We start from the raw sequence: 25,559 nt of genomic DNA on the forward strand, positions 1-25,559 counted from the left end.
TCTCTAGAGCTTGAAGGGGAGGGAGGAATGAATCCTAACTCCCATGCAAATACATGCAAATTTCAAAACACTAGTGCACTATTTTCCTACCACCTCCCCATAACTCTCAAACATCCTTATGCATTGCTTCTTTCCACATATACTTTTATTAGTTTAGGATATTAATAAAATACTAATGAAAGGATGGAGCAGCTCTAAAGCCTTACTATGACCTAAAGAGGGCATGGGAACTCCAACTACCTTCTGTCCCAGATATAATGGTCAAAAGTCCAGAATGACGGAAATCGTAGTTCAACATTTGCGCTTCGAAGACCTCAGGTAACCCCCCAGAAATAAATTCACACAGACTCAAATTTTAGTTTAAAATTAATGGGCAAATTTAGGCCACAACTTTATTGATTACACAATGTGAGCAGTATTGGCTTAGGCATTGACAAACTAAAACTGACCCCTTCCAGGAGGTATGGATGGGTAGACCAAATGAGGGAGCTAAATCGATGCAAATCAGCTGTAGCTCACCCTAGGTTTCCTGTGGTCCTGGCATGCCCCTAGCCCCTCAAGTGGACTTTGGACGAGATCCAGAACCCCCAGATTCCTTTAACGGAATACCCTTTTTTAAGGAGGAGCAGGTGATGGCCACACCTCCTCTCCCCCAACCACACTAAGTCAATGCCTAACCGCCAAACCTTACAAAGTTGTCACGATTGCTGGGAGGTAGGTGAGAACCCAAATGACCAGTGCCAATCTGCCAAGTGGACAAAATTCCTACCAGGCCCCTGCCACAAAACAGGTGACCAACTGAAGTCCCAAGCAAGGCCAGAGCACAGAAACCAAAGAGGGCGGGTGGGCAGGTGTTTGGCAGTGTGAAGCAACTGGCTCTGACATGTCACGCTGCTGTTTATAAACCCTCACCCTCCCCAACTTGCAAAACAACCTGATTGGGTGCTGGAAATGGGGTGATCGAGAGACCACCCCAGGAATGCCCAGGCTAAGCCCTGCTTCCGGATGCCATGGGGGGCCCCAAGGTCCTGAGTGCAATTAGGACCCTCTTTGAAGAGGATCCCATATCCAGGACTGCAACTTCCTTCCTCCAGGCAAGAGGTGGATCTAGCTATAGCATGGAAGCTTTACCAGCTTGGGTTAGGAGCTGCATTTTTAAAGAGTGGGAAGATTTTTTGGGTGGGGGGCGGGTTGCAGTTTCTTTTTCCCAAAGGGAAAATAATATGAAAAGGATTCCCTGAAGGTATCCTTTTCTGCAGGTTGGTAAATTGACAATAGTGTCTTCAGCAACAAGGAAAAGCTCTGTATCACCCTTCATGTGTTAATAATTAGAGAGACAACAGCGACTCCCTGTGCAAATTGAAGCTTTTTATCTGCAAATATTATGAGATGCAAAAGGAAATGAAATGTATCTACAGAACACACACATCCTTTTAGGGGGTGTTTTTAAATGTGTTTGTTTCTTGTCCTGCTTTGACCATTTGCTTTGTGGAGGCACAATATTCATTCTTTGTCAGTGTTTAATGTTGCAGAAGCCATTTCACTTTGCTTTCCAGAGGCAGAGGTTTCCTATCAAAAGAATGTACCATAAATGATGTTAATGCATAATGATGAACTTTTTTTTCTAGCACACATTCCTTTTTATTGACATAGTTCTCTGCTACTTTCCCTTCACATATAAAATGCATTAGAAAGGCTGTATTGCCAATCCAAATAATTAAAAAAACTAAGCCAGCAATGTAAATGAATTTCACAAAACCACTATGCAAAGACACTTGAATAAAGTGTCAGGTAGCCTACATAATATGAAATTCAAATACAGCCTTTCCTCAGGTTGGGATTCCTTTGTCAGGAGAGAGCCGCTGGACTCTTATGGTGTTATATATCCTTTTTTTAAAAAAAAAACACACAAATATATAAGTAGAGTTTAGGTAGAGGAAAAATTAAAACAAAGATAAAGCACTATTTCTTTTTTCTTTGCCTGTTGAATATAGTGTTTTCCAGTTTCCTTCTCACATTTATTATGTATATATGGCAACTTGTATTTCTCCAAGGGAATCCTTCCCTCACCCCAATTCTGTCAATATTTCCAGCCTTATTTCCAGCCTATCTTTTTTATTTCATTTTGTAGCTTATCTCGGCTCTCCCTAGTGTTGCAATATATCCCATTTTTATCATTGGCAAATGCCATTAAAATGCTGTTTATCTCCTCTTCCTGATCATTAATGTAGGTGTTATAAACAACGTGGATCCTGTTTTTTGCCCCAGGGAACATTTCCTTCCATTTGATGTGTTGAAGTTTATCATATTCCTTTATTTATGATCCTTCAGTTACTTTCCAATTCTCTTGACAAACTAGGTAGGTATAATTGTCAAGAATATGGAGTATCTGGCTGCTGACTTATTTACCTTGAGGCTTTGACTGTTTACTTTCTTCTTCTTCTTCTTCTTCTTCTTCTTCTTCTTCTTCTTCTTCTTCTTCTTCTTTTTCTGTGCTAGGCTTTCTTTAGGTGTCATATAAACTGCTAGTTATCTAGTACAATTTGTATACTTTCAAATACCATCAAAATTATAGGCTCCTCTTTTCTTTAGTGTAGTATTACTCTGGCTGATTCTGTGATGTCTTGAAGCACCTGCTCCTTCAAATATATGAAGCATGACTCAGTTGGTGTCAGGCAAACAATCTAGGAAAAATGAGGGACATCTGCTGCCACCTTATTGAGGATCCACTCTGTATTTATCAAGAGTTGCTTCATCATATTTATCAAACACCAAGTGCTTACATCTTGTTGGCATGTAGTGAATCATGGGGCAACAGAAGTGTGCATGTCTGGAGCGGGTAGGAGAACAGCAACCATCAGATGATGGTAATTGTTGTGCTACACACCCTTCAACATTTCTCCAATAAAAATAGGGACATCCAACCATACCCTTCAACATTTCTCAGATGAAAATAGGGGTGTCCTTAGGAAAAGCAGGACATTCCAGAATCAAATAGGAAACCGGGACAGCTTCTGTAAATCCCTGGAAAATAGGGACACTTTGGGGGTCTGGTGCTATACCATGTCAACTAGTGTAAATGAAATTTAGCATGCCATGATGGTATAACAGTCAAATAGCCACAGCTGTATAAGGCAATGGGTGCTGCTGTTTAAAAGGAACGTTAGCAATTGGGACAGTTTGTATCCATTAAAATAACACAATAAACACCTGTCTGAATGCAGTCTTCATGGCTACATTGAGCTGGACTTCCTTTAAATAACATAACCAATTCAATATTAATGGCAAACAACTGGTTTGTTAATTGTGCATCCAGCACATGCAGTTCATGAACACAGAAATACTAGAGCTTGTGTTAGAAAAGGCGTGTTTAATAGGACATCTGAAATAGGAATGTTTGTGGAACTGGATTCTTTGTGAATTCTGGTATCAAGGGAGCCGATTCGAGCCACCTGGATTAATGTATAGAATTGAATTACCGGTAGTTATCCACTGGCTTTCACCCTTCCCGAACATTGCATTTCAATCACAGTTTTTGACACACACACACACACACACACATTATATATACATTTTTAAATTAAGTTTTAGATAAAACACATTTAGAAATCTATTTCTTTGAGAAAGCATATCATTGGAATACATGTTTTCATATGGACATTTTCATATGGACTTAAAAAATAATAATAATTACAATTGGCACAGAAAAAGGACTGAAAATGTATTGAAAGCAGATTTATTCATCCATTCCCTAGTCTGAAAGGGGTTAGCTATGCACATAGAGCTGTAATTGTACAGAGGCTACATGTGATCAGGAATTCTGACCGTGCTGGATTTTTTATTTAGATTGTATGCATACATGTTGACTGTTTGCACTCAGTCTCAGCTATTTCACTGAATATGTGGAAATCAAGTGGGATGACAGATGGATCTCCTATTGTTATAAGAAATAAGAACAAAGCCTCCTTTACTTAAGAGAGAGGAATGTGGGTGATTATCATCTGTGCTCACAGGTATCCTTGCGTGTCTCTGCCAATAAGCGCATTGAAGAACTATATTTAGTTTTCATACCCACGTTCACTCCCAGTTATGTATCTCCGAAACAAAGTTTCATTCTTCACTTTTAAGGAGATCTGCAAAACTTCAGGAACTCCTTGGTGCTGCACCTCATAAAAGTAATTTAACGAAGTGTAGTGAGGAAACTCTCAAACTGTAGTATCCATTGCTTTTACTTTGACACCTCCACATAAAAGAGGACGCATGCCCTGAAAACTCAAAGTACCATGTTATATGGAGTTTTGTGTGCTGTTATTCTATATCCTCCAGCTAAAGGGAGAACAGCGTAGCCTGTGCTTTCAAATATCAAATCCACTGAATTTCATATTTCATCAGATCCCTAAAGGCAGAAGGTTAACATGCTGTTATGTCCTACATTCTGGCTTTCCAAGACAGCCCAGAAAATGTCCTCAAGCCATATATATATATATATATATATATATATATATATATATATATATATGCAGGTTTTGGTGTCCTCGGGTGTCTTCCCGTGTAAAAGTTGGGGTGTCTAGGCGACGTTTCACACGGGAAGACACCCGAGGACACCAAAACCTGCATTCCTGTACCCGTGAAAATCTACGAAAGCATATATATATATATATATATATATATATATATATATGGGGTGTGGGTGGCACTGTGGTTTAAGCACAGAGCCTAGGGATTGTTGATCAGAAGATCGGTGGTTTGAATCCCCGTGACAGGGTGAGCTCCTGTTGCTCGGTCCCTGCTCCTGCCAACCTAGCATCTCGAAAGCACGAAGTGCAAGTTAATAGGTACCGCTCTGGTGGGAAGGTAAATGGCATTTCCATGCGCTGCTCTGGTTTGCCAGAAGCGGCTTTGTCATGCTGGCCACATAACCTGGAAGCTGTACGCCAGCTCCCTCGGCCAATAAAGCGAGATGAGCGCTGCAACCCCAGAATTGTTCGCGACTGGACGTAATGGTCAGGGGTCACTTTAACTTTACACACACACATACAGTGGTACTTCGGGTTACAGATGCTTCAGGTTACAGACGCTTCAGGTTACAAACTCTGCCTAACCAGAAGTAGTACCTCAGGTTAAGAACTTTACTTCAGGATGAGAACAGAAATCATGCGGTGGCAGTGGGAGGTCCCATTAGCTAAAGTGGTGCCTCAGGTTAAGAACAGTTTCAGGTTAAGAACGGACCTCCAGAACGAATTAAGTTATTAACCTAAGGTACCGCTGTATATAAAATTTCATTTCATTATTATAACAACCAAATGAGGTAGATTAGGCTGAGAGAGTAAGAAATCCCTGAAACCTTTTAAGCAACTAAGCAACTTTCATTGTGGGGCAAAGATTGAGTCTGTGGCTACCCAGTACTTAAACTTACCTCGTTAGTATCTCCAGGCTGGGTGAACTGACCTAAAGTTGCTGGTGAACTGTCCTGTCTGGGGACTACAGTAGATATTATGGACAGCAGAGGTGGCTAACTGAGGCTCTCCAGATTTTGTTGTACTCCAACTCCCATCAGCCCTAACCAGCATGACCGATGGTCAGTTATCATGGAAGCTGTAGTCAAACATCATCTATGCCACGTCCAACCTCCAAGAGACTGTGATCTAGTCCCACTATAAATAAAAACTGGCAGTGATCTACCCATTGGATTGACCAGAGTTGCTAAGCTTTTTTTTGGGGGGGGGGAGACTTCTTCATAGTTGTTGAGCTTTTTTTGGGGGAGGCTTCATCAAAATTGATGAGCTATTTTTAGGGAGGATGAGCCAAAGTTGTTTTTTCTTCTTCTTCATCAGATCAGTTGGACATACCTGAGGGTCAGAGGATATTCACCCCTGACATAGGTGACATATGACTAGATGTACTGCACCTATAGGGACGTGGGTGGCGCTGTGGGTTAAACCACAGAGCCTAGGACTTCCCGATTAGAAGGTTGGCGGTTTGAATCCCCGTGACGGGGTGAGCTCCCATTGCTTGGTCCCTGCTCCTGCCAACTTAGCAGTTTGAAAGCACATCAAAGTGCAAGTAGATAAATAGGTACTGCTCTGGCAGGAAGGTAAACGGCATTTCCCTGCGCTGCTCTGGCCACATGACCCGGAAGCTGTACGCCGGCTCCCTTGGCCAATAAAGTGAGATGAGCGCCGCAACCCCAGTGTCGGTCACGACTGGACCTAATGGTCAGGGGTACCTTTACCTTTACCTCTTACTGTACCTATGCAGTTCTATTATTCAAATAGGAACTACTGAGAAAAGGATTTAGGTCAGAACTGCAGTATGGGGAAGGAGAGTTGAATACTTTCCTTATCCAAATGACTTCCTCACACCGTTGTTAGTCAAAAAGAGGGATGCATAATAGCTCATTTCTCTTGCTCCCTTCATATGCTTTACAGGAGAAGAAATTATGTGGGCGGAAAGATCTCTCTCTCTCTCTCTCTCTCTCTCTCTCTCTGTCTCTCTCTCCACCTTCACATGAATATTCATTCTCCTCTACCGCTGGGAAAAGAGAAAACAAAACAAAACCCTACACAGCCTTCAGGAAAGTTCTAGAACATTACTTGGTGAGATCCAGTCACAGAACAACTAATTTTGGCCCTAAGAAACTCAAGCTATAGAACAAATTGGCGGAAAGGGGCTGTGGAGGATTTGCAGAGGAAGCCTGGGTACAAAAATGTCAGAGACGCTTTAAGTGAAGGTTATTTTGTTTTAAATAAAGATTGAATTAAATTACCAATATTGTCTCTTACCAATTCTACTACACTATAGTTAAGATGGCAGGCAAATTGTCCCTTTACCAGCAGCTTTCCACTTAGCCTATACTCTTCAGGTTTCTGTTTCTGTCTAACAAGCAAGTATAATAGTACAAACACTGATATTTGCAATTCCGTTTGCTTTTTGCTTCTCCATTTTTGCCTCAATGGTAATTCATTTGAGATTTCCTGTCTGGTGTTTCTTTTGCTCTTGTTCTTAAAAACAAAGTAGCTGATGGACTTGTTTTTCTTATCACAATGCCAGCTTTCGGGTATTGAAATGTTTCAATTGATTACACGACGCGGAGGCCATAAAATAAACACCTAATAGAAACATGGTAAATAAATAAGAGGCAGGGCTCTCTTTGCACCGGATGCCATTTGAATGCATTTGATGGCTTTTAGATCACTACATTTTGTGCTGATCAGCCAGATGGATAAAGTGACAGAGAATAATAGTTCTGAGCCAATTTTATACTGGCTGTAGATTGTGCAAACAAAAATACAGCAGGGGAATTTAATTTGGAAGACTGACTCTATTCCTGAAAGATGAAATGGAATGGGATCATTTTCTGAAGAGCTGGATTAACATTAAAGTGTTTTACTATCTTATTATCTAATGTTATACATAAAGTTTTATGTCCACCAGCTTAGCATTTTAAAGATCTTTAATACTGTGACAATAAAATTGAGTGCTGCAGCTAATTTTATATTCCATAATAAAAAAAAAAATCTGTGCTGGGAAATCAGTCATTTTTTAAGCTCTTAATAAAAAGGGAAAATGCCCAGATGTGAATAGTATTTGGTTTTTTGCAACATGCTTGATTACCATAGTTAAGTTGAATATTGATTCACACTTGAACCTGCTATATTTTTACTTTTTCAGGTTCTGCCAGTGAGAAAATTAATTAGGAGTTTAACAAGAAGTCACACTTAATTATGAATAGATATCGGCTGTTACAGAGATCTATGTTTTAACGCAGATAAATTAGATTTATTTCAATTTGCTATTTCAAAATAAATACTTTTGCTGAGAGTAAAGTATATGTACAGCCACAACTAAGACAAATCACAAATTATGTGCACCTATTAATTTGTCTGAGGAAATGCAGGTGAAAGTATCAGAGAGAGAAAAATGTGAAAAATAAAATGTCTGTCACAACCGAGTTTCAGATTTCTCTAGATAATTCTAGAATTGGCAGTGAAACACATTGGTTTTTTTCTTTCTCTCCAAGATTTCAGGTGTTTCTGTATTCACTATAAACTGTACAAAATTCCATACTGTATGAAATACATATACATTTTTGATTGTGATTATTAAATTGTAGCCAGCAGAACTTTGTAAATAGCTGAAAAGCTTAAACTGCACAGAATACTGAAAGAAAATTAAGTTTTTCTGTACTTGTAATGTTGAATGTCTTTATCTGAAGAGGAAAAAATAGCACATACTGATAATCTGAGATGATCATTTTAAGCAAGGATGTTTTTTCAAATGCAATATCCCTGTGCACAGAAAATAATATCTCAACAACAGGTGCACCAACTCACAATTTGCTTATATCAGAATCTTCCATTTTTGAAGGGAAGGTGGGTAGCCTTTATTCTAGCATCATTTCTGCAAGATGCTGCCAGTACACAAATATATTTCTAACAACCATATGCCAAAAATACAATTTAAATAATAAGACTTGTGCTGTATTTCAAAACGGTTTGGCTTTGCCATCTGTGTTGATATTTCCAACTTTCTTTGATACAATAAGAGAGTTGCAGTCTTTTGTAACTATTGCCACAGTCATGTCCGCTGGACTTTCCCATAATGTCACAATTAGCAGTGCCTATGGCTTTGCCCTCTTTGCAGAGCCCCAGGGGCTTCTTACATACTTGAAGCAAGATCCCAGTTCAGGAACATAGTCATAACTTTCATCCTGTTCAGAAGAACTTGATCCCAGGGAGCTAAGCGATCCAGCCACTGACCCAGTACCTTCAAAAGCATATATCTGAAGGGAATCATAAGGGGGAACATCGGGATCAGAGTTGGCTTCTTCTAACTTCATTGTAATGAATTCCCGGAAAACAGCACTCTCGGGGCCAACCTGCAGAGATTGCCTGTAAAGGCTCTGGATCTGTGTTGTGATATTTCTTCGAGGTTTGTGTTCTCTAAGGACGGTTTGGTTCCTCAGGGCTGAAATATCAAAAGCCTCCGTGTCCTGCTCCCCACCTCCTTCGTCGTCATACTTCACAATGTTTTCTCTGAATGCTTCTCCTCCTTTCTTGTGAAATAGAGATTGCTTTGTCTGCTGCTTCAAGGCCACAATTGCTAGAATAAAAACTGCCAAGCAAACAAATAAAAGCGTGGTGCTGGTGAAATACTTGAGAAATTCACACACAAAACTTGAGAAATACACACACACACAATTTTTACTAATCTTGATGCTACTGCAGTGTGACCAGTTTTATAGACTCTGGTTTCATGGGTGAGATAGGAAGTGTGTGGATCATGAGCATGGTAGTATTATGAGCACATATATGTGTATAGAACTGGGGTAGATAAATGGGGTCTATGAGTTATTGTAAATGGGGTTTTGTGTCTGGTGCTTTTTTAGTTTTTTTAAAAATTGAGGTGTTGGTACTCATATCTTGATAAAAGTGCTATAAGCACCAGCACAAAATCATTGTCATCATAGCAAAGGAAAGTGATGATGGCACCCTGTACCAGTGAGTACTATCACAGATACAAAAGCACAGGTTGCTTCCAGGATATAATCACCATGAAGGTGTTGAAAATTAGGGTAAGGGAAACTCAGGGCTGGGAGTCAAGTGTAGTCCTCCAGGCACGTCTATCTGGACCTTAGAACTCTCCCCAGGCTATGCGTTATCTCATCAACCCACACCCCTCACTGGTTCTACTTTGTACACCAGCTGTCTGGCTATAATGCATTCTTTAACTCTAATCATCTCTCTTCCTTGTCTGGACAAGTATAGTGAGGATGTATTTCTGTGCATGTGTGTAGAAACTAGCCTATTATACAATGATAAAAGTTACATTCATTCCTCTGGGCTATTTTTGCCTCTGGCCTTGTCCACCACTGGCATCTTACTCTAAGGAGATTGCCCAGAAGTGAATACAGTGGTACCTCGGTTTTTTAACGTAATCTGTTCCGGAAGTTTCTGAAATGTTCGAAAACTGAAAACTCAATAGCCAACAGCTAGGCCTCAGGATCTTGCACTCAGCGAAGCTGCGTGGCACATTCAACTTCTGAGGTGTGTTCAAAAACTGAAGCATTTACTTCTGGGTATACGGCATTCAAAAACTGAAATGTTCATCAACGGAGACATTCAAAACCTGAGGTACCACTGTATGGTCCTCTGTCTAAAAAAAGGGTGCCATTGACTCATATATGAGTTCTGTCAGGTTTTAATTTGGGTAATACAGACCATGTTCTGGGCAACAAATCCATGGAACCAAGAAGCCATAATATGAAATGAAGAAAGGATTGTTTTTCTTACCTAATATTATTAGTAGGCAAGCTACAACAGCAACTAAAGCTTGTACACTGATGCCCATTGAGAAGAGCATTGTTCCATATCTGCATGACTGGAGACTAGGTTTGTGGTCACAATCGCACACAGTGACGGTCAAAGTGTTTGTTCCGGTGAGGGGTGGACTTCCGTTGTCAGCAATTAGGATTGGTAAGGTAAAAATAAACTGTTCTCGACGATGAAATCCCCCTCGTGTGGTGATAATTCTAGCTGTATTATCTTTAAAAAATAATAACAAAAAAGATGATTTTGTTTCATGACATTGCTTATGGGTTTCCAAGTCCAACAATTCACGTTCAGTTAGAATATCTTATTTATGAAAAACACTGTGCCATATTTTGTGCAGATAAAGAGGTGTGGGGAAAGAAAGTTGGAAATCATGATGCTAAGGGGACAACTTACGTAGTCCCACTCAGATCAGTGGAGCTTGCCTCCTCATAAGTGTGTTTAGGATTATGCTGCACATTGGCTAAAATCTGAATAGTTCAGATGCACTGCTATCATCATAATCCCTACATAATCTCAGCAACCCTTGCTGTACTAACTCAATAAGGTAGACTCGTATTATGTGCACCTGGGTGGTGTGAGGCTGAGAGGCAGTGGTTAGTCTAAGGCCACATATTTTGTGGGCCAGGCAGCATCTGAACCAAGCAATTTCTTATTCAGAATACAGTGAACTTTCCAAAAGTTAGCTGTATTGATTTATTCACCTAGCCAGAACATTCAAATAATTAGCAAAGTCAATATGAGCAATGTATACTTTAGTTGAATTTGAAATAGCTCTTCTTCTAAGTCTCAGAAGGCTGCCTTTAAGTGGTCTCCTTTCCTGCAATTTCATCAGCTGTTGAACTTAGGTTTTCCCCTCAGATTAGTTTCGATTGGTGTCCCCCCTTTACGATTCTTTCTCGGCCTAAGGGATCAATACAAATGCTGCATAACATCGCAGCACAGAAAAGTCATTCATATGATGTCATCTGTCTATCGATGAAAACAGTGTAATGGGGGAACAAGAAACAAAGTTAAATAATTGTGAACTGTGCCTTTGTCTTTAACTGTGTTTTAGCATAACTAAATACAAAGCAGAAGCTTTTATTAATATTAAATCTTCACTTCATTTTAAAAACCTGCTCTCTCCCTTGCATGCTCTTCCCTTTTCTAATACTACCAGTGTTTGGCAGTTTAAGAGATAATGGGGAAGTTATTACTCCTACAATCTGCCATATTTAGAAAGCAATTACTAAGAGATAAAATTGGCTTTTGAGATTTTGTTCTGAGGGTTTTTTATTATTTCAGAGCACTATATCTGCAGATCTGTGAAAGAGCTGCTGGAATAAGAATCTGCCAGAGGTGCTCTACATAAGAGGGAAAGAATTTAGTATCCTACTACCTAATCCAGCTTCCTGTTTTCAGCAGTAGCCAGTCCATATTTATCAGGAACAATCCAGAAGAGCATGAAGGCACTAGGCCACCCTCAGTGATTTACTGTCCCTGAACTTGGAAGTTCTACTTAAATGTCATCTACATCAGCCTCCCCAACCACGTGCCCTCCAGGTGTTGTTTGATTATAATCAGGGTGGAGGAAGGGGGTGTGGTAGGGGCTGACCACCCCAGTTGTCACCACTGAGGGGTGACAAAATGCCAGGCGGCACTCACTGCGGGGCCTGCAGTGTGCCTGAGCCACACATCTCTCCTGTGAGTGATGCAGTGGCTTGGGCGCCCACAGACTCCGCGCTGCCCCAAATGGTCTGCCCACCACCTCCTCCTCAGCTGTTGGGTGAGGAGGAAGGTAGATACCTTGGAGGCCCCATGGAGTGCCCTGCTCCCACTTGCCCTGCCCTCATGGGTGGCTGGCCCCACCCCTGGGTATAGGGTATGCACGCCTCCCTAGGCATTTGCTCCACTGCTGATTATAATCCCCATCATTTCTGACCAGTGGCTATGCTGGCTGGGCCTGATGGAAATTGGAGTCCAAAACATGTGGAGGGCACTGGGTTGGGCAAGGCTGAACTTTATAGAACAGGAGCTCTCCACTCTGCAACAGTTTGTTGTAGAGCCCACTTGTCCTAGCTAACAGCTACTGTTCACCCTATCCTTAATTTTATCTAACATTTTGCAACGTTGTCAAAGGTAGTAGTCATAGTGCACCATTTCACCATTGATTCTGCACATTTTGTTATGTATTGTATGAAGTGGTGCTTCCTTTTGAATCAGTTTTATTGGTTGACTCCTAGTACTGTGAGATCACCTCATGAGAAGAGAAGACTCCCTGGAAAAGACCCTGATGTTGGGAAAGATGGAGGGCACAAGGAGAAGGGGACAACAGAGGACGAGATGGTTGGCCAGTGTTCTCGAAGCTACTAACATGAGTTTGACCAAACTGTGGGAGGCAGTGGAAATCAGGAGTGCCTGGAGTGCTCTGGTCCGTGGGGTCATGAAGAGTCAGACACGACTAAACGACTAAACAACAAACAACTATAAGATGAGGAACATCTCCTCTTTCTCCTCATGCTATCCTTACTTTCTGTAAACAACCCTACCATTCCCACCGCCCCACCAGAACCAAGCTAAAGATGTTGCTACTGAACTGTGTGCAGTCTCCCAGTGCCCTGGACTATTGGCATAGAAGAGGCTGCAATCTGCCTTGGTACTTCTCTATAGGCTTTCTAAGTCAGAATGCAGTTTCTTTTGCTGCAGAGAAGGACCCTTGAGGAGAAACCTCATGAAATTCAGCTTCACCGTAGTCCTTAGTAATCTCCCCCACCCCATCTAAATCAGAAGTCAACCATTCCTAACAAACTGCTACAACTGCCCAGATAGTTGCTTATTTGAGTAAGTGCTTAATAGGTTTTTTTTTGTTTTTTTTTGTTTTTTTACACCAAGAATAGTGACTCTGGTAGGACTTATAATTTCTATATGACTCTGGCTATAGTTCCTTACCTCCATGAGATTACACAGACTTAGGTGACTACAGCTGGCAAGAATTAAACACAAATGTTATTAGGGACAAAATATTCTGTCCCTGGGTGGGGGCAAATATACCCACCCTTGATAGGAGACTTGCAGATGGTAAGATCAAGCAGGGTGTGGGAGGCTTAAGGTAATGGTGTGGAGAAGCAGGCCAAGAGAAGGTTTTTCTAATAGTAGAACTCAGGGCCACCCACTGAAGCTAAATGTTGGAAGATTCAAGACAGACAAAAGAAAGTTGCATAGTGAAACCATTGCATTAGCTCCTCCAAGAGGTAGTGATAGCCACCAACTTTAAAAGAACTGTAGGAAATTCATAGAGTTGGAGGCCATCAATGGTTACCGGCCATGTTGGCTGTGTTCTGTCTCCACTGTTTGAGGCAATATGCCTCTGAGTATCAGTTCCTAGGAATCACAACTGAGAAGAACACTGTTGTACTCAGGTCCTGCTTGCAGGCTTCCTATAAGCATATGGTTGCCTCCTGTGAGCAGAATGTTTGACTGGATGTGCCTTTGCTCTGATCCAGCAGAACTCTTATAATGGTCTCAAGCTACACAGTAAGAAAAAGAGGAGACTGAATATGATAGTAGAAATGCTTGTGGGGATCTATGTCCCATTCAGCAAAAAGCAGCACTATATTTTATCATTAAGATATGGAAAAGAGATGTAATTAATTTGTCAGAAGATAAATGATAGATATGCCATAAATACAAACCCAATTTCTTCCACATTTGGTGGAGGAATTCAGGAACTGAAAAATCTTGGAAGCAATAACTTATCAACTTCCTGCACCTTAAATAGAATATTTTATTTGATCTATGAGTTATTTTATTTGCATTCTTATAATTGGATAAAAGCCAAGCATGCCAGATTAATTTTTGCTTATTAGCTGTAGCTCAATTATAAATAGCTAAATTGGGGAGGGGATGACATCATGAGATCACTGCCTAATAAAGGTTTCAGAAACAGCAGACATAGCGGAATTCTTAAAGCAATGCTTTCCTGGCTTGATGACAAGTATTTAAGATTTGTGTCTTGTGGAATGTGTGCCTGACTGTTGAGTATGCTGTCTTCAGTATTGTGCTTTACAACAGCTCAGTAAAAACACATTTTAAAAAAGGAAATGGCTCCAACACTCTATAGTTATTCTGCTCAACACATGAAATAACCAATGATCACAAACATCCTTATTCATTTTAATATATATATATGTGAGAGGTGTTGTTTTTAGTGTGTTTATACACCATACTTCTGTGTAAATACATCTCTCAGGACAGTTTGCAACATATAAAAATTATAATTTCATTAAAAACCTCAAAGAGACAGCATCATCAGTTGTTGTTTTTTTTAAAAAATCATAAAAGTGTTGCCTATTTCAAAAATTAAAAGACTGCTAGAATAAAACTTTATTTGATGCCTTGCAAAAAGCAGCAAGTGTGGGGTGGGACAGTATTGAACTATACTTCATTGGTTTTTCATATTATGGGACCAGTCTGGAGAAGGCTGTATCCTCACCGACTATGCCTCTACCAGTGGAGACACTTCTTCTAATCAAAGGAAATGGGCAGGATAATAAGGGATGTGATGCTCCCTAAACTGTCTTGGGCTAAGCTGTTTAGGACTTTAACGGTAAACACCATCTCTACGAATTGTGCCTGTAAGCAAACTGGTACATAGTACAGATGTATTGGTGCAAAGTGACCCTATTTGCTAGTATTCACCAACAGCTACAGAGGTAATACCATGTGGAGTGCATTACACAGACCAGGTTTAATTTCCTAAGGTATGTGCACTGCTGGTACAGCAGCCTCAGCTGACCAAAGGGACAGCAAAGCACAGACACCACTTGATTATCCAGGTGTAAAACCAAAACCAGGATGACTGAAAGGGACTGTTCCTGACAACTTTGACATGATTAACTGTGAGAGTATGCTGCAGATTCGTTTTAGATGAAGACACCAGCCCAGGTTCTAAACACTAGGATATAATTATGTATGTGGTATGTTTTTATTCATTGGATAACTATCCAGCCATATCAGCAAGAAATTTACAGATAGCAAGTTAATCTCATTAATATTCCTGTGAGGTAATAAAAGAGAATGACATCATTGATGTTCATAGCTGAGCTCTGAGTTGAGCCTGGCATTCTAAATCCTGAAAATTAAGCCGTTGTGTGGCCCACAGTGGTTCTCAGCTATACACCACAATTTGTACTATTTACCGGATGAACAATAGACTTGCTCAGATGTTAGCTTTCAAGAGTTCTCAGAATATATGGAGAGAGGACCACATGCACTGCCCCCACCCCCCCAGTGTCTACATGTGAAAAAAATCTCCACCCTCAATTGTAGAAGAAGAGAAGAGTTTAGATTTGATATCCCACTTTATCACTACCCGAAGGAGTCTCAAAGCGCCTAACAATCTCCTTTCCCTCCCTCCCTCCCACAACAAACACTCTGTGAGGTGAGTGGGGCTGAGAGATTTCAAAGAAGTGTGACTAGCCCAAGGTCACCCAGCAGTTGCATGTGGAGGAGTGGAGACACAAACCCAGTTCACCAGATTACAAGTCTACTGCTCTTAACCACTACACCACACTGGCTCTTACTATTGCAACTGAGTGGGAAGGTCAGCAGGGAGAAACTTTGCACATTCAGCTGAACGTGTTTAGAATTTTCTGTGTGAACAGGAACCACAATTGCTCAGGGTTTCCAGCTGCATAAAGGCTTCTAAGGGCTTTCTAAGTTCATTCTAAGTTCATTCAAATGAACACATGAAAATTCCATCTTTAGATTCAAGATCTAAGGCTGCAGTCAGCACAAACAGGGTATGCACAACTAGTTCCTCCCTCCACAATTTCTGAGAACACATGAAGGTGAATGTCTGAACAGGTCTAGTGAAAGTTTCATAATTAAAGTGGCAAATTGAGCATTAATTCTTTGCAGAAATATTTCAAGGGCTGTGCACACAATACCTACTTTGATTATCTTTGACTGCAAAACCAGAGCTGTTTGTGGCCTCCTCATTCAAATAGTAGAAGAAATGATGGTCCTCCACAGAATTGTCTTTGTCCACTGCACTGATGGTCTGAATAACCTAAAAGCAAACAATGGCAAACAATATGCTTAGCACCAAATATTATTGGCTGCCTTTGAAAGCAATGCAACAAAATTGTGTGCAAGACATTCAATTAGTAAGGTTGAAATCCCCCTGCCTTGTCTCTGAAGGGTAGGAAATGTATTAGCTGCAGCAGCAAATACACATCACTTAACACAAGCCTGTTGAGCTTGTTGATTTTCTAATGTCCTACAATTATGCCACTTGATTTTGTATTGATTGGGAGGAGATAAGCACTAAAGTCGTGGGCTAATGCAAATGGCTTCTGGAATTGAAAATGCAAAGGTTAAATAAAGTTTCCATAAGGGGAAAAAAAGAATAATGTATAAAGTATTCTGCCCTTCCTTTGTTCTCCAAGGTGAAAAGTATATCATTCTATATTTGAACACATCCTTCAATACAAAAACCTATTTCCTTCCAGCCCACAAACATCATAGGCATCACTCAAGTGATGTATTATAGTTGCCGTGACCGCAAGATTGTGACAAGTTCATGTGCTGAATTGTTGATTCTTTGAGATAGTAACAGATTGATTATGGGAACACTTGGTTGTGTTTTCAAAGAAACAAAATAGCCTAAATTTCCAAACCTATTGAACCAGATTGTCATTTGCAGGAAAACAGAGTCAAAATTAGCGTCTTTGCATTCAGAAATCATTGATTCCATCACCTCAAATAAACAAGCTATGTTGCAGTTGTTATAATGAACAGTTGCTCTGCTTGCTAAGAGTAAATATTTGTTACCATTATCGGTTGATACCATTGGGCAAATCGTACATTATCAGTGGCAACATTTTTTATCTTGCTATTTCAGCGCCACATTATCTTGCCATTTCAATGCACTACCAGTTCATTTCTTTCATTAAGAGGGTAAGTCTTCTAAAATGCTGTTTAATGGCTAATTGGGGCTTAAAAACCCAGTCTTGCCAAGTACAGGGTCAGAGAAGCCAACAGACAGCCACAGAAATTACTTTGTGATTATGGCACAACCATAGTTCAATGCAATGATGGGCTAATAGAGTTTTTTAAAGAAATGATTTTTAAATGTTTATTTTCATTGATAACAACCTGATTCTATCATCTGCTGCTTTAGTTCTTAGGATGAGATGCAAGCTTCTGCATCAACCTGACATAAAAACAAACTGTTTCACATTACACCTATGACACCCTAAGTTACTGATCTAATCATAACAGGATTGCAACAGCAGGTCCTCTAACTCTAGCTACTACAAGTTGTCAGCTGTCTCTTCAAGCAGTAGCAGCAGCTCCTTGTAATGACTTAACTTTACATTAGATACAACTCCATGGTGGCAGAATACTCATGGACAGATTGGGTAGGCAAACTCCCCTTGCTCCCTCTTCCCCTTCAGAAACAATAGTGGGTGTGGTTTAAGAATGGACCATCTGTCAGTGTCATCCACCCCACCCTGTTTCTCATTTTTCAAGACTCCAGTTAAGTGTTCTGCATCAGTTTGCATTTTAAAAAAAAATCCTCTTGAAAATTCACCAGCAGTTTAATGCAATTTTTTCCTGTGCACATTTCCGTAAGCAATTTTGCATGACAAATACATTTTTACAAGCCATTTCCTCTAACATGCATGGTATATTATTTTCTGTAATATATGGGGTTTTGTGAACAATTTCCCCTGAATATGTGCATATTTGTAAGCATTTATTTGGTTAGAGAATTGTCTCACAAGATTCAGAGGAGTGTAAATTTAAAACAATTAATGATCTCCCACATCGTTTCTGCTTTGGTCCAAAACTACCTGATAGACGGCAGTTCACTAGTTAAACCATCATCTCCTTTAAAAATAAAAATAAAACAGTGCACTAATTGTTTCTGGACCAGGGTCTAATATGACTTCATGCTTTATGTTAAAACAAAGGTAACATAGTTGGATATTACTTTGGAAAGCTTGCATGGGTTGGTTTATTGATTGCGCTGAAATCTAATTGCCAAGAATTGTGTCATATCAAGGCTCATTAATCTGAAAACTGGGAAGACTACTAACTGGGGAACTTGCCTGGTCGTTGTTTAAAAATGAAATTGGTTTGAGTAAAAATCCAGGCTTCAGAGAAGGGTCAGCCCTAGCATTAGACATAGTGAAGCAACTGCTTCAGGCAGCTGCATTGGATATCATGAATGGGGAGCAAATTGTTGGTTACAGCCTTTATCATGATTATATTTGTACTGCCATAGATGGTGGGGATCTTTCAGCGTAACTTGACTAGATATTCTGCATCTTGACTCGGGGATGAGGATTTTAATGCTCAACCTTAGGCAGCAGCAAAGTGCCTTAGGTCAGCCTTTGAATGGAAGCAGCTCTACCTCCTAAAAACCTTGAAAGCAAACTGAATCTTTACAGCTTGAAGTCTGCCTGATACAACCAGAAGGCCTTGAAATTAATGTGGCAAGGGATGGAGGAAATGGTCAACTACAGTTTCTTTCAGTTTCATATTTTTCCAGTCTTGGGATCAGATTGCCACATTTATGCAGCCAGGCATAATGTATTTCTTTTTTAAAAGGAGTCTTCATAAAAAAATTGCCAGCATTTTAGTGTGCATTTCTAATATGCACATTTTATCATGCAGTATATATTTTCCAGAAATATATGCTATTTTGAGCACAGTATATATGTGTGTCTGTGCACATTTCCTGGTTGGAAAAGATCATCACAAAATTCAAAGAACTGCACATTTCAAAGTTGTGCTTTGGTTCGCAAATGCAAATAAGGTATGTCTGTGTTAAAATGCAAACTCAACTGAATCTCTTTCCCATCACAATTTGTAGCTAATCTGGCATTCATTTCAGATGAGTAATCCAATTTCTTCCCCATTCCATCCTTAACACTACTAACCTTCTCTACCAGTTGGAAGGGAAGGAGAGAAGAGTATATAAACTTCATGGGTATTGAGAGGAAAATCATTCTCCAGCCTTGCACATACATTTTTCAGTGGGTGATCCTCTCACTTCCCCACTTTTCATTTCCCACTTTCTTTCTCAGCACCGGAGCCAAAGGTAAAGATAAAATCAGTAGCTACCACACAAAATGAATTTCCAAACTGGGAAGAGAAGCTGTGCACTACTGCAACAGGAACCTGAACCCTTCTTAGGCATTATGTCATCTCATTGGAAGGCAAAAAATGCAGGGGAGGTTTCTGTGGGCAAGTGTGGTGCATGTGCCCCTTGTCTTCATCCTTGCATGGTCAAGCTGAATAGCTGTAGAGGGCTCTGACTTCTTATTCCTTCTGTCTCTGCCAGGGTCTGTTTTGCTGATTTGTCAGTGGCTGATTTTCACTGAAAAAAGCCCTGTTCATCTGAGCTGTCTCCTTTTCATTAGTATTACATGGGAGCTTCAAACACACTTCATTTTTCTTTTCAAGGATGGTTAGTGATGTTCAAGGATTTCATTTGACTTGAAGATTTTTACTTGATTCACATCTCAGGCTCAAACTGCCGTTTTCTTGCACTTCAAATTTTGCATTATACTTCACAGCTCAAAGAACATACCAAAATGTGTACAGAATATATACTTTAGGTTAATACAGAAACAAAATGCACACAGAAACTGATATACCTGTACTCTGAAACAATACATTCATGGTTTGTTTTTGTATTTTAATGCAGATGGATGCAAAAATGGAATGGAACAGAAATATTAACACAACATGCATTTTTCGTGTTGACAGTTATTATTTCTCTCGTAAGGTGGAGGGGGGGGCTGACGTAAGCATGCCATTCCTGTCAGCCCTGGAGAGCATGTGTGGATGTGTGGGTGAAGAGAAAAGCCATTGGCCATGCTAAGTCAGGCTGGTGCCGCTCAAGCTAAAACGTTCTTTTCCCCATGTGAGGGAAGATGAGGCGGCAGCTATTTACCTTTCCATGGCTTGCACTGTGTAGATAATGAGCGGCCTCCTCAGCAGAGCACATAATTGTTTTGGAGTGCAGCTGCCCAGGCGCTCCCCGCTTCCTCCGGTGGGGAGCACTGCCACTACAGATACTGGCAGGCGTCGCTCCTGAGGCGCCTCCGAGCCCCTGCTGCCACAACTGCCCTTTCTGAGGTCAGTCACTGGCAGCTCCATGGTGGAAATCCGAACTGTGGCTCCTTTCCCCTCTTCTCCACCCTCCACCCCGGAAGAAAAGATTGCTGTGTGCATGCGATAGACAGAGAAGGGACTTGTCTTGAGCAGCCGCCCGTCTCACTTTTGACCCCCAAGCCTGGCTGAGTCACAAAAACCACCGTGCATGCGCACTATGCTGGCTGCCTGGATCTAGGGGGCAATTGGGCTGATCTGACTCGAGGGGCTTAGTTTGCCAACCCATGCTTTAGATGAATACAGCTCCCACACCCTTTGGGGAACCTGTTAAGCAGGCTTCCTTATACTTGTCCCTCCAGGTGTTTTGAGACTACAGTTCCCATCATCCCTAACCACTGGTCCTGCTAGCTAGGGATCATGGGAGTTGTATGCCAAAAACATCTGGAGGGCTGAGTTTGAGGAAGCCTGCTGTTAAGGGTTCTCAGAACTGGAGGAGTCTTCCATGTGAATTTCTGTAGGGTCCCTTCCTCACTAAACCGAAATGCACAGCCACTGGGGGCAGGGCCAGAAGGTACATTCACACTGGGGGCAGGGTGGGTGAGGAAACTTGGTCCGAAGCCATAGGACTCCATTTGCCCCTCACATATTCAAATGAGCACCCTCCTTAAATGGCTTGCTGTCTTCTGGAAAATCCTATAAAGTCTTAGTGAAGCCACTTGCAATGTGTAGATCTTCCGATAGCCAAAGATGCAACATCCACACACAAGAGAGTGGTATTAGCAGGTCTGGGGGAAATTCCAAACCTTGCAGAAAAACAACAGCAATAGCGATCTTTAGAAAAACACCAAGGTGTGTAGGAGGGGGAATCCCCAAAAGGGGAAGAACAGTGGAATGGCAAAAATGGTTGTGACATCCCCTACAGTGACCAAACTGGTTACACTCCCCTAAATCTATCCCTGCTCTGAATAATAGCACTTCAGTCTGCAGCATTTTGTTTCATGTTCCACTTGTTCATATGGACCCTTGCTTGTTTTATAAAATATTATCTTCATTCTCATCTTCCTACATAAAACAGGTAGGAATTTCACAATTAGGGATCAAATTTGCCATGGACTAGAAGTGCATGTAAATAAAACAACTGGTCTCTGCTGACATTTTCCAATACTTTTCACTTATTGTTTCTTTTTTTCTTGATCCACTACATATAGATTATCAATATTGTTTTAATTTATACAGAATGCCTCCCTAGTTATATATTTTTTAAAAAATGGTTGAATTATATTCAAGCTATTATTTTTCCTGGCATTTGTAGCATTATCTCTCTTTTATAGAGAACTAATGTCAAGTAAGTAGCTTTCACTTTGACTGTAATTGCTGACTATTTTATTTTATGCTAAGTGCTGGGTAAATATGTATTGCCTTGCTATCTCTGTTTCAAAGTGCAGAATACACATTCATCCAGTTTACGAGCTAATAAGTAAATGGTCAAGTAAATTGCTGCATCAAAGTCAATTCACAGATGATACACAAATTGCAGGTATTTGTGCCAGAATAAATATGTATTAGAGAGGACAGTATTATTTCAGAAAGATACAAGTAAACATAGTATCTCACCCTCAGAAAAAAATATTATTCTTCCTTCATGCAAAGCAACTGTAATGTCCACGAGATAGCAGGGATACACTACTATTATTGTTGTTATTATTTTCTTTTGTTGGTTAGTAAAAGAATTATTGAGTAGCCACTCATTTTAATGATTCTTCTGTAATACTTCTAAAGGGGTTTTTTAAAGGTTTGTGTACTGATATGCACCACCCTGATATTTTTTGAGAGGATAATATATAAATGCTTTTATAAAAAACCATTTTCATGGATTTCATGCTCTCCAAGGGTGTGTGAACATTGAATACTGTCTTCAAGCTGTGTTTTTATGAATGATTAAAATACAGCAGCAGATAAACCAGTTATTAGATGAAACAACTACAAAATCATCCCAATGCAAACTAATTTTTTTTAAAGTTTTTACGAAAACCATAAAAGGCAATGGAGAGAGTGGAGGGCACTCTGGCAAAACAGAGCCACCACGAAGAAGGCTTGATCCATGTTACTTACAAACTGAATCATTTTCACTAGTAAACTAGCAACATATGGTGATAAACAAGTTTGGTCAGGTATATATGGCTGTAAGCAGTTCTTCCAATAATGACCACTCTCCACATCAAACAGAGGGCGCCTTTTGTGTGCCCGCGCCCAGTACCCCTGATCCTATGTGACTTCTGGCAGAGCACTCCTGGACCACCTCCCCAAGTCGCGAACCTTGAGGTTCCCGCCAAACCTCAGTTCAAATAACCAATCACGACTGGGGAGGCGGAGCCAGGGGAGCGGACCAAGTGAGGGCAGGGTCCGCTCTTTAAGCATAAAAGAGGGTGGAGCCTACCTGGGAGCTCTCAGTCAGCTCCAGAGCTTCACCCACCCTATCCTCCCTTCATTTAGGTCTTTTATTGCAGGCTGGCTTCTTCTTTACAGGTATGCGAGCGCTGCTGCAGTCTTACAATGGTTGCCGTTAAAGGACCGGGAAGGAATTTCCCCTGCATTGGCAGGTTTTGCCTTCCCCGTAGCAAAATGTCACAACTTTGGCAGTTTTAGGCCTTGGCCGGAATCCTTTAATCTATCTTCCCTAAATGGTGTGTGTGTGAAGTGGTGACACACACACCGCCCCGCCGTGGCGGCAATCCCAGGGTTCCCCATTAAAGGGGTTGTGTTGAGGGGATTCACTGGCCATACGCTGAAAGGTTGTCAGTGCACTCCCCTGTGTTGCGGTGAAATGGGGGGGGGGCCTCTCTGCTTAAACATACGTCTTCCAAAGCCAGCCCAATCCCCAGACAGATTGGTTAACCCTGATGTGCCCCAGATCCCCGGACAGGGACTGGGAGGGATAAACACCCAGTGCCAAAGCCAAGGTCTTCCGACATCTGAAAGTTTTATAAAGTTGCGGCCAATTTTAATGCCAGAACACGTTGTCACGAGTCATTATTCCACCCAGGTGTCACATGGGGTCAGGGGATCTCAGCCTGGGCACACAAACTGCTTACAAGCCATTGGGAGCTTTAAAGAGCAATAACATAATGCTTAAATTGGCCCTGAAATCAAACAGTTATAAAATGTGACTGGTAACAGCAACAGCAGCAGCAGCAGCAACAACAACAACAACAGGTGTCCCTCATGTTTCTTTTTCAGCTTGAAAGCCATGGTTTGAGGACCAATGCCCCACATAATCTGTGTTCCTTTTTTATTGGCTAATCAAAACATTCACCTCAGCATTCCACTTTGCAGCTTATTTGCTGCCCATATCTCTCCCCCCCCCCCATTTCATTCCAGTGCAAGTAATCCAAGCCATCTGGGATCATGTATTGAATGCCAAAATACTAGGCAGCCAACCTTTTGGGGTTATTGTCTGACATCCCTAAGGGCAAATGAAGGTCATTTAAGCAATGCTCACTGTACAAATCATTTGCACAATCCTAAACAATCAGGGATCACAAACTATCAGGGATCAAAAATGAAACTTTTTTTTATTTATCCTGAACAAATGATGAAAGTGTATTACTTCTTCCAATTCTAGCAAAGTTGTGTGTGTGTGAGAGAGAGAGAGAGAGAGGGGGGGGGCTCCCTTCTGGCTCAGCCCTACATATAATACACAATAACAAATGTTGCTCGGCTTGCTTACTTACTTGTCTACAAACACATTTGAAGCAGAATGTTTCAATCTTCTTTAGGTCAGAACCAGGTTGTGGTAATTCTGACTGAGTCAGATTAATTCTGCTGTAGCGTCTAAGATAAATTTGGTCCCCTTTTATATTGCTGGATATATTGCCGCCATTCTGGCACCCTTGTTTGGAAGTAAGCACAACTAAAAGCAATAGGATTTATTTGCAAACTGACAACTGCTCTGTCCTGAACGTTTATGCTTTACTGCGGCAAGTCTTATCCCAGAATGGACTAGAGAGCCAAAGACATGTGTCTCCAAATAACAGCAGACTCAAACCTACCTTGATCATGTTAAAGGAAAGGGCAAGTGATAATTTACTCCACCCCAAAGTCATTTTTACCCTAGTTCTGGTCAGATATGAGACATTTTACTAGAAAAAAAGTAACCTGGGAAAGGAAAGTACATAGTAAAATGGCGTGTTTTGTGTGCATGTTCCTTCACTCTGTCTCACCCATTTCTCCGCTTGGTACTTTAAATCACACACTCTGCCACTTAGGCAGATCCAAGTTTGTGACCCCTGCATGTCGTTTGAACCTTAGGAGCAGTTTATAAGCGATAAATACTCTACAGGTTGTTTGGATGTTAATTCAAAGTTCTGCTGCACAAGGACTTGGGAAAGACATTCTGTCAGCCTAAACCCTGCATCTATCAAATGAGAATCTTAGCAACCAGCATAATGTATAAAATGGGAGTCTTACATGTGTGTGTTGTGTAGGTGAATGGCATAATTACTTTGCTCTTTAAGAACTATAGAAATGGCAGGGAATAATAAATCAGTTAAAGTACAGTGTGGAGCTAATTAAAAAAGATCTTTGTTTTGTCAGGTTTTAATTTGATCATATTGCCCAGGCTTTTATAGTTTGCTCTGAGAGCTGAAGAGAGGCAGTGTAAATTCATGTAAATGTAACACACAATTTACTGGTATTATTCTGTTACATCTGATGGCTATCAAAGGATTAGACTTTCATTTTATTGAGTTCCTTTCATGCACATCCTGTTTTGAAGTGTTTTACAGACCAATGAATCCAACTCTAGGAGTGCACTGGACTTGGTTTGTGTAAGAAAAAGTCAGCTATTGTGCAGCCGATGCCTGAGTTTGTGGAAGGTGTGGAGCACTGACATGAAAAGTATAATGGAAATCTATTTAAAGTGTCTGGTAAGCATGATGGATAGAGTTATGGAAAAATCAATCTCCTTTTACATTTAGTTTTTATTACCAAGTTATGTTTTCATATGATAGTCCCAAGGACTTACATATAGAGAGAGACCCATTGCCAGAGGGTAAATCAAAAAGTTCAAGAGCACCCAAAAGTCACAATAAAGGCAAAAAGAGGATGCAATCACTT

The 25,559-nt window shown here is 40.7% G+C and overlaps 1 protein-coding gene across 6 annotated transcripts in view; it reads right to left on the bottom strand.

The window, feature by feature from the left end:
- Positions 1–1,249: 1,249 nt before the first annotated feature.
- Positions 1,250–25,559, bottom strand: part of LOC309349290 (cadherin-19-like) — a 71,424-nt gene continuing 47,114 nt past the window's right edge. For 5 of the 6 annotated variants that reach the window (XM_081875097.1, XM_081875094.1, XM_081875096.1 and 2 more), the window contains 3 exons: positions 16,266–16,383; positions 10,293–10,544; positions 7,436–9,114 (listed from right to left, as the gene is read on the bottom strand). In XM_081875097.1, the coding sequence (XP_081731223.1) occupies positions 8,621–9,114; positions 10,293–10,544; positions 16,266–16,383 (864 nt within the window). In that variant the 3' untranslated portion in view covers positions 7,436–8,620. Of the gene's footprint in view, positions 1,570–7,435; positions 9,115–10,292; positions 10,545–16,265; positions 16,384–25,559 lie in introns of those variants that run through there. The other variant, XM_081875099.1, reaches the window with a different exon arrangement.

The sequence above is a fragment of the Podarcis erhardii genome, assembly GCF_964252035.2.
Source record: "Podarcis erhardii genome assembly, chromosome: 8".
NCBI lineage: Eukaryota > Metazoa > Chordata > Lepidosauria > Squamata > Lacertidae > Podarcis > Podarcis erhardii.